The following is a 10521-nucleotide window of genomic DNA, read 5'->3' as shown; positions in this document are numbered from 1 at the left end:
TTTTTAATTTATCCTGCCATTTTGATTTCCTTTTTTTTAATTTACCCTGCCATTTTGATTTCCTTTTTTTTTTATTTCCTTTTTTTTTATTATAAATTGATCCTGCCATTCTGATTTCCTTTTTTTTAATTGATCCTGCTATTTTGATATCCTTTTTTATTATAAATTGATCCTGCCATTCTGATTTCCTTTTTTATTATAAATTGATTCTGCCATTTTGATTTATTTTTTTATTAATTGATCCTGCTATTTTGATTTCCTTTTTTTTTTTGTTCTTTAAGTTGTCTGTATGATAAAGCGATGTTATTAACAGGTTAAAATATAGTGTATTATACAGTTTTGCAAATTCCTAAAAATCATGATTACAAATCAATCTTGAAATGGTAAGAGAAGGATATTACAAAAATATTTTTAAGTTTATCTTATACTTTTTCCATTTTGATTTTTGTTAAATTTTTGGTACAATTTAATGATTTCTTTTAAAGTTTAAAGATATGATTTTATGTCAATGGGTACACATAATAATCACTCAATAATTTATGAGTAATCAGAACAAAAAGTGCTTTTTCATATTTTTTAAGCAATAATAAATAAAAGCAGGATGACTAATTTTCATAAAAACTGTAAATTTATTCAGAGATAGAACATGACAACATTTTGACCATGGGTGCACACTTAAACACAGCCAGCTGCTGCATAGTAAGTTTGTTTAGCTCTTTGTTGAATGACAATTGGCTCATAAACATTGAACTTGTCAATTATGAAAACAAAACCTCTAGCATTACAGTCCCCATTCTATGGGAAGTCTAAGGACTTATAAGCTAAAAACTGTGGGCACAGCACCAAACAATATCAATCATTATTCACAAATAAATCTGTGGGAATATTCCATAGAAGAGTCAAACTGAATAACCAATTTATTCTAATACAGAATTTTTTTTTTCAGAAACAAAGTAATGAAATTACAGCAGAGCATATAAGAGTTGCATTTAAGCCTCATATAAATAGCTAAAAACAACAGTATGAACTTATTATTTCATGTCTGTTTTCATTGATTATTAATGAACTGTGAAACTGACATGCTTACAGAACCAGTTCATATTACTTCCTCCCCATTGTTTCTTGATTTGAAATGCATCTTCTTCTTTTTTCTGTCTACATTCAGAGTTCAGTCGATGGTAATGATGAAGAAGACTACAATGATGCAAACTAGTACTTTATCTAAGTCTGGAGGTCTTCAAGAAAATGGAGGGTACAGCATCAGTCAGAGCTCAGCAGTGGAGGAGCATGGCTATAGGAGAATAGGAGAGGCAGTTCCTGAAGAGTATCACAGCTCTGAGAAGTCTGTTGTTCATGAGGTAAGGCTCATTCACATTTTTTTGATGTTACATTTAGTTACTTATCTAAAACTTGAAACTGGTAATCTTTTACTTTCTTATGGTGATATAAAATTCCAAACTTGCATAGCATTGCTCTAGAAGCAGGGGCATATAAGTGCCTTTAGCAGTGAAAGGGTTAAAGAGGGAGACAATGCAAATTTAGTTTACATATTAAAATTTTTTAGATAAACTAGTGTTCTGTTTTACACAGAAAAAAATGATTGTAAGATGTCAAACTAGAAATTGAAATAATGCTACATGAAAAAAAAAAAAGTTTAAATGTGATAGCTTCATCATATAATTTGCAAAAACAAATTGATAATTCGGTGGTCAGTCAGATTTTCAGATAACCTGAAGTTCTGATATTTAAAATCTTCCATGTATATTTTATCTTAATGAATAATGTAAAGATTAAATGTGTCAAAAACTGATACATAAGGATAGGATATAAAGTCATGAGAAAGATCTTGGCATATATGCTATAATTTCTGAAATATATGTAAAATCCCAGAGTATAGAACTGCATGTAGGTGTCAGTATAATAAATTAAATGTTAATGTACTTCATATCCTATTATATAACATTTTAGTTAAAAATTACCATTTAATCGTTGTTACTGAAACATACCTTTCTACATGCAGGTGGATCGTAGCACACCAACAAAGACAGTTGTTACCACTGCAGTTCTAAATATGGATACACCAGCAGTCACAACCGGACCTGCAGCAGTTTGGGGTAAATTCTCTACCAGCACACCTAAATACATAGCACCTCGGTTTCTGAAGCCAGTTTCAAGTACTCTAGTTGAAGTGGGAGAGAAGGTCTGTTTAGAAGGACATATTGAAGGTAATTCTTTCCATCTTATTAAAAGATAACTTCACCAAAATTTCTTTGTTTTTTACTACACTCTCAATTCTAATTGTCTAGGTAACTTGATAATTTCATCACTTGATATTGTTGTACTGATAATCCAATATCTCTGTGTGTGTGTGTGTGTTAGAAGCGTGAACATTGAAGACTTTTTCTGTGTAAGGTAATCGTGTTATTTTTTAATACTTTCATACTAATACAAAACTTTGCAATAGACAATTTATGTTTTTACCTTGCAATGCATTTCTTAAGTTGTTTACTACTGTACCATTAAAGAAGTAATGTTTTTTTTACATTAAGTAAAAAATGTAAAAATAAAATTTTAATATGTAACTTTTTTTTTCTTCCCAGGAAATCCAGAACCAACTGTCAAGTGGTTTAAAAATAATTTGGAACTTCACTCTAAACCAGAGGTTTTGATATCTTTGACTAAAGGAAAAGCATCTCTGCTTATACCGAAGGCGACTGAGAGTGATTCTGGCAGATATTCCTGTTCTGCCACGAATGAAGCTGGACAAGCAACAAGCACGGCAGAAGTTGTTGTTAAACGTAAGTTAAACAGATAAATGATGTTAGATAGTAATTAGCGAAGATTTTAATTTTATTTGACGTTAACGTTGTACATATTGACCATTTGAAAAGACAAATTATGTTTTTATTGTTCTTTTGCAAAAAATAAAATCCTAAAATATATATACGAAAAGAACAAAATTAAAAATTATTCATTAAATTTGTAAATTTTACATTAACTTTATAATATAGTGTAGCATGTATGACTATCTTTGTGGTTTATAAAGTTATAAAGTAACTTTGTGGTGTAGCATATGTTACAGTAACTTTGTGGGATAACAAATTTGACTGGCACAACATGTTACAGTAAGAAGAAAATATTTTCAAATGAAATAAACCAGTGTTTCTAAATTTTTTGTAAGGTTTTCAGACTTTTCTGGAATAAACTGTAAAAAAGTAGTGTGATACAAGGTCTTCAATTATTGACCTTTCAAATATTTAATAAATATGTTTTTTCGTTTTATTTATTAGTAAAATGTAACCTAGTATTACCATTCCAATTTTTGCTTTACACAAAGAGAAACTGTTCTGGATGAAAAGTCTGGTTTAATTTACAGAGTTTATTATACTGAAGGTAATTCAATTTTTTATGCTTCATGTATAAATTCATGACTTTTTATAACCTTATGCTAACTGTAGTAGAAACTTTACATTTATGAAAATGATACCAATAATATTAAATAATATAGTTTTAGTTCCTGTTGCTTTCCAGTGTTAATAATTACCACTTTGACCATTTCAGCTCACAGAGTACCACCAAAGTTCATTAAACGACTACAGGCTTGTGTTGTAAAAGCAGGGGAAAAAATTGAACTTGATATTGAAGTGGCAGGTGATCCTCTCCCAGAAGTAACATGGTACAGAAACAATGAACCTGTTAAAAATTCACCAGATTTTCGACTGAAGTCAGAGGGAAGTAAACATTTATTAGTTATTCCAGAAGCTTTTCCTGATGATACCTGTACTTTAACTGTGAAGGCTACTAATTGTGTTGGTGAAGCTCAGAGCACAGCAAATTTAATTGTGGAAGAAGATCTTGGTGAAGTGGATCAAAAAGTGACGTATAAGGAGTTCTCGGTAGTAGAACAAAAGAAAGAGGTGAGACTGCCTGCAACCTATCACTGGACTTATTTCAAATAGTTTATTATGGATCTTAGGCTTCTTTAATATGATACTGCTTGTGTTTTCAAAGAAAAAAAAAGGATTGTATTATGAACATCTTTTAACTGTTCTATCTGTGACATATAGTTGGAACTGTAGTGCATGCTTCAGGTGTATGTTGTATGTTGGGTTTGTACAATAAAAAAAGCACTGCACATAGGTTTCTTTTTGTCCTTTGTTTTTTTTGGGAATGTGCTGCATGGATCTTAATTTCACACCACTCTGGTGGGTGTAACAAACTGTAACATTTGCACGAGGAATGTTTTTTTTTTTTTCTTTCATAGCTATAGGTGTTGGAGTTGTGTACAGTGTTTCAAGTTAATTTTTCAGTTCACACTGTAAATAAGTTGAATTGTAGTCTGTCCAAATACTTTTTGCTGTGACTTTGAAGCCTAGATTATTCTCATAAAAAAGTAAAAATTGATTCATCAGTTTTGTATTAACCCTGATAAAAACTATACAATTATAAAAATACAGTATGATTTATCATCTCTTGCATAAAGGACTCGTGTGGACACTATGAATACAACTAGAATTTGCTGACTACTTTATAGCTTTCCTGTATTATGAGGTTGACTACAAAATTATAGTTTTGTATTTCTCTATACTTCAATGAAAATACTTAACTTTAAAATTATCATGAAGTTTACATGTTATTAAATACACTCAGAAAAATGATAACATTTGATAACAAAACAAAAAAATAAAACTGTTTGACAAGTATTTAATACTGTGTTTGGGAGTGAAAAACATCCAAATTAATTCATTTGACAATATCAAACTTATAACTGTGTTATTAAAATTCAGAATCATATAAATTTTAATCTTCTGTTTATTGACAGGATCTGAGGAGAAAAGATGTTATGAAATAATTGAATATGGCTCAAAGTATTTGCTCTTATAAAAATATTGTACTAAAAAAACAACACATAGCATTAAAAATCATTTAGCATATATGAGTTGGCAATAGCTACAATCAAAGATAAGTGATGTTGATCTACAAATGACACATTCAACATGCAACAACATGTGTAGGTTGAACAGTGTGTCAATTTTCAATAATACTTTTAAAGGATCTGTTACATATATAAAGAATAAAGCTTATTTGTTACATAGATGTAAGTTTTTCGTTAGCAAAAATCCTTAGCTAATAAATAGGTATAGCTTCACATTTATATCCAACGAGATAAGCTCTAAAGCTATTAAGTGTCCGTATTGTTAGGCCCATATAGTTACCATTGTTGCTTATTTTGAAACATCTTAATCTTCTGCATAATTATTGGTGTTTTTTTATAAAAGCAACTAGAAACACTTCCTATATTAGCTTGATCTAAAATTCTTGAATTCCAGTTTTTCAAATCAATTATTTGTAAAATAAAAAACTTTGTATTTTATTACAAATCATGGCAAAATGCTACTTGGATGGATTAGAATAAGTTTTAAGGTTAAGTTTCAAAAGGGTTTTTTTTTAAGTTGTATTAACTATTATGTTTGGGGTTGTTAAAATATACGTTTACTGTAAATGAAATCAGTTGTTTTTTTTTGGTAGTAATTGAAAAATAATTCCTCTTCCCATTGATGCTTTCACAAAAAATTATCATAATATGAGACAAAAGCAAGATATATGGAAAAAGTATGCTTTTTAAACAGTGTTAGAAATTATTCTGGAAGGGAGATTTATTGAAACTTGCTTAAGGCACTGATTAACTTATTTAACATACATGTACTAATATAGCAGACTAAGAATGAGTTTTGCATGTATGAATGGCATGCCATTTCTCTTGCTTTTTATCTTGCTGTTCTTTAACCTACTGCACTATAACAATTTTCCACTTCTTTGTGATTTCTTTCATATTAAGTCTTTTTTTCTCAAAATCAAATTTGGAAATGAGAACATGTTTATACAAATTTGTACAGATACATACAGACACATACAAATAGTGCACCAGTATATACCAAAAATAAATACTTTAAACATTTCAATTTTATTTACTGGTTAATACCTTTTTTTACTTGAAAATAAATTAATATCAACATCTCATCAATAAATATGTGTATTTTTAATAATTTGGCAGGTTACTTTTTTCACATTAAACTTAAAATCTTTATAACACTCTTTATCTAAACAAGAACACTGGTCAAATCAAGTTTCTTTCAAGCACTTAACAGCTTCCTTACACCCCACTCTCTCTAATCTGTCCTCACTCTGTTTTCAGCTAGTCACTAAGGTCTCTATGGCACAGTCTGCTGGCCCTGAGCCTCTTCAGCTGCCATCTGTGACTGCACCCCCAACTCTTCCTGTTTCTGTACTTTCTGCACCCCCTTATACTGCTGGGATTCATACTAAAACAGTACCACCTACTTCATCCCCAATGCCTGTTGCTCCTAGTGAGAAGTTTTGGCCTGAAGGCATGCCTGAAAAAGGTGCTTCTCCGGAAACTATGAAAGTGGTACATGTACTCCCACAAGAACTTGTGATGGTTGAGAAAGTTGATGAGAGTAAAAAACCATTCTATATCAGACCTCTACCAACAACACCAGAAAAGGTGTTTACTTCCCAACCAAAACTTGTTCCAGTGAAAACTGAAGAGGGTGAGCAAGAGAAGTTACCAATACAGAAACCTTTACACCGGGTAAGAGAACCAAAACCGCTTCCCAAGGAAACCATATTTGGGCCAAAGATAGAAAGTAAGATTTCAGGGCCACTTACATCTGCAAAACCTCAACCAGTTGAGAAAGTAGCAGATGTTTTGTCTCCATCTCCCGAGCTTGAGGCTGTTGGAGCACCTAAAGTACAAAAACTTGAAGGACAGAAACATAAGCCAGCAGTCATTGTTCCTGTAGTTGAAGAACCAAAAATACAACAACCATCAGCTCCTTTCACTCAAAAATTTCCAACTCAATTAAAACCTCAGCCTGAAGTGGTACCATCCAAAGTTGTAAAAGTTGAGCATCCACTTAAACCACAGGTTCATGTTATTCCTCAAGCAGAATTTCCACCTCCCATAACTCCAAAAGCTTCAAAATATATTGGTCCACCTCCCCCTAAACCTTCTAAGTTTTTTCCAAAACTAAATACCACAGAAGAAAAGGAAGACCAACCACTGAGGCTTATTCCTATTTGGAGCCCAGGAAGACAACCAGAAAAGACACCAACATGGAAGTCTGTACAACCTCCAACATGTAACCAAAGGAGACACTCTGCTCCAATACATTCTGAACCACCAGCACCTTCTACCTTTTCTTCTTCTCCTTACTTACCTGCTCAGCTTAGTAAGATTGAACACACACCAAATATCCCATCTACTATACCTCGCCAAAAACCTAAATCTGCTTCCATATGTGTTGCTGTTTCTCAAACAGACCCTGTTCTGAAACCAGGTCCTTTCCCCAAATTTGGTTTTGTTGCTCCCCAAGAATCTCAGAAATCCTCCCTCCCCTTACAGAAAGGAACCTCTCATACCTTACCCAAACCAATAATCAAGAAGGAACTGCCACCTGAACACATAGCTATTTCTGACACAGAAGCTGAACGCAGTGTCTCTCCTGTACCTCCAAAGCCAAAGAAAGAAATCTGTTTCGAAGAAGCTCCGGTGATTGCAGCTGAAGTGAAACCTCCTGTATTTATTCAAGTAAGTCCAGAGTATTTATCTTAAAATAAAACTTGGGTAATTAAATCTTCCCCAAACCGTCAAAAGAACTTTTAATGAAGACAAAAGTTTAAATTCATATTCATTAAAAACTTAAAAATGATGAACGTTAAATAATACAAGCTACTTAATTTTCAACGCTCTATTTGATAGCTAGAAATCTTGGAGTTCAATGCAATTACAACGTTTTAATTGAAGCATTATTGATGATCTGCAAGTAAAATTAATTAATTGCATTTCTTATTAAATAACTTAATTTGATAAGTTGTTACTTGGAAGAAACTTAAAAACTAAAGTGATGATATACTAGGTGGCGCTAGGATGCAAAAACTTCTATCATAACCCTAAGGCTTTTGAACATTTTTAACTTTAGTGTTTCAGTACATTTTGTAAAACCTATTTGTAAAAATAAATCGATATCACTATGAAATGGGGGGTTTGATTACATAATTGTAAAAAATAAACTAACAGATACATAATTACTAATGAAATTTAAAGAAACGAGTTGATGTCAAACAGAAAAGATAAAATATAAATGTTACGGAATTAAAAATGCACACAAATATGATATTATGATATTGTTACGTCTCCGTTTGTTAATTAACTTTCCGTAACTTCGTTCCGACGAAACTTTAGCGACACAAGTCCTTACTTAATAAAACTGGTTTATTCTTTCCGAATATAACTTTACGATACACTTAATTTCAACAATCGCGCTAAAACAAACGCTATAACAACGAACGTGCTCAATAATACTCTCTGACTGCAGATCAATTACTCACTGTCTACAACACACATTACCGCGTCACGTTGTCCCCCTCTTTTATATACCCGACTACCCTATATCTAGTAAATACTAGAGCATTTGCCAAAGTACAGGATAGTTCTAGAAACGTGGCATCACAGTAGTCATGTGACTCGCTGACGCAACAATACAAAGACAAATTCCAGATAAAATTCTACTAATATTAGAGAATCATAAGTGAACATTACACAACTATGTTAACTTTTAGTAGCTTCTTGTGCCATCATTGTGTAAGAATATCAAGATACTTTTCAAAATACAATCATGCACATCTTTAGAATTAAATAATGAATTAAGAATGCATGTTGAAATTTATCACTTGTATTTATATATTTTGTATTTATTGTATTTGTATATATATACAAGCATATAAGCATTTTAGTACCTTATTTAAATTAGCTTTCAGTTCTTAATTTCTTTCCCTTTATGATTTTTCTGTTGTAAACAATAAACTCTTTTATTGTTAAAAAATATATATATTTTGTGCATCATAATAAGTTATAAGTTTCAAAAAACTTAAAATTAACTTTTGAGTTTACAATGACCAAAGAAAACTTTTAAAATTGAAATAGAACTAACAAAATTAATAGTTAAAAAAGTAATAGAATAGTTTTAGAAAGTGGAAAATGTAACTATTCATGAATGAAAAAAAAAAGAATGAAGCCAGTGGGCTTCATTACCTTTCATGTTGAGCAATCTTGCATGCTAATGAACTTCATAATTATAAAAAATATATATTATCTTACAGAATAATGAAATAGATCTTGTAGATTTTGAAGATTTTGGTAAATTTTTGATTGTTAGAAGATGAACATCATTCCCTTAAGTGGTAGTTGGCAAAATTAATAATCTAAGCTGTTGTCATGCCCAAATCCTACTGTAGATGATTTGTGACACTAATAATTGTTTTACTGCAGGCCTATTTCATCAGTTGCATTTATCAACAACTGCAACTGTGAAGCTTTTGTCCCTTGCTACAAAAGTTTCCAGGCTATGTTCACACCCAATAAAACATGCTATTCACAGCCACAAATTGAGATACAAAGTTGTTTAAAAGTAGATAGAATATGTGGAAGAAGTCAGAATCATCCATGTTTCATGTCTAATGAAACAATGCGTCTTTTTCGAAGAGCTGTAAGAGCAGAACTCTTGTTTTGTCCTTACTAGCTGAGAAATATAATTTATTTTTGATTCTTTCTTCACATTTGATTTGCCAGGGAGTTCATTTTTTGATATCTAAGTAGGGAGGTAAACTGCAGCTTTACACTATAATAGTTTTACTGATTGCCAAGCCTAAATTTGACTCTTAATAAAGGAAGATGTATATCATCAAAGTGGAAGTGATCCAATGTTTAAGCTAATACTTTGCAAAGAAAAATTTAACAATGTATAAAGCCATGCTAAGGACTTATTACTGGATTGTTCTATCTTCAAGGTAAATTCAAAGAATTTATAGCTTACTAATTTACATTTTTAAAGTTAGTTTAATTTTAACTTTTTTATGTTTAATTAGTCATGTTTTTAACTTTAATAGACATTCACAGCCTAGTGAGTAGCCCATCAGACTACTCAACAGATGTGTTAGGGAGTTGGCCCTTTTAACAGAGTAAGTGTCCTTTGTTTTATGATCAAAATGGTGCTTGTCATTTAACCATAGACTTGATTTTTCTGAAACATACCTCCGCTGACACTATAGCTATCTCTTGATCTCCAGGGTTTCCACTCTTTGCCCATCTAAGCATTGGCAATGCTTGCGCCAGTCTTTATATACCCTACTCAAATGCCCTTGGCAAATTCTAATTTGCAAATTTCTCCACCAACTTCAGTGCATCCTTTATCTAGGTACTGTATATAAGTACCTCATTCATGTAAGGTCATCACTTTCTTTCAACAAAGTCTTTGGCATGGGTTTCTCTAAACAGAAGTGTTGTGATTATTCACATAATTTACATTGTGACTTTGGATATAGTTGGCATGACTATGATTATATCTTTGCTTATATTTATAAATTAATTAATTAAAAAAATCCTGACAGGTATGAATTCCTGTATTAATGTTTTAACTACAGAGACCAACAGACATATTC

At 31.5% G+C, this 10521-nt stretch overlaps 1 protein-coding gene across 1 annotated transcript; it reads left to right on the top strand.

Moving 5' to 3' along the window:
* The first annotated feature begins 1160 nt into the window (after window positions 1–1160).
* LOC106467526 (myopalladin-like) lies at window positions 1161–9246 on the top strand. Its single transcript, XM_013927891.2, has 6 exons — window positions 1161–1358; window positions 2021–2225; window positions 2601–2798; window positions 3562–3917; window positions 6197–7612; window positions 9184–9246. The coding sequence occupies exons 1-6, from the start codon at window positions 1176–1178 to the stop codon at window positions 9244–9246; spliced, it is 2421 nt and encodes an 806-aa protein (XP_013783345.2). The 5' UTR covers window positions 1161–1175.
* The last annotated feature ends 1275 nt before the right edge of the window (window positions 9247–10521 follow it).

Source organism: Limulus polyphemus, unplaced genomic scaffold (assembly GCF_000517525.1).
Source record: "Limulus polyphemus unplaced genomic scaffold, Limulus_polyphemus-2.1.2 Scaffold2648, whole genome shotgun sequence".
Classification (NCBI taxonomy): domain Eukaryota; kingdom Metazoa; phylum Arthropoda; class Merostomata; order Xiphosura; family Limulidae; genus Limulus; species Limulus polyphemus.
The sequence above is the reverse complement of the archived record's forward strand: the minus strand, read 5'-3'. Positions and strand labels throughout refer to the sequence as shown.

Bases quoted from the DNA above. Each gene is read 5' to 3' on its own strand.
- LOC106467526 (XM_013927891.2), top strand. From the start codon at position 1,176: ATGGTAATGATGAAGAAGACTACAATGATGCAAACTAGTACTTTATCT. The intron at 3,918-6,196 runs GTGAGACTGCCT...CTCTGTTTTCAG, and splicing joins TAGTAGAACAAAAGAAAGAG to CTAGTCACTAAGGTCTCTAT. The intron at 7,613-9,183 runs GTAAGTCCAGAG...ATTATCTTACAG, and splicing joins AACCTCCTGTATTTATTCAA to AATAATGAAATAGATCTTGT.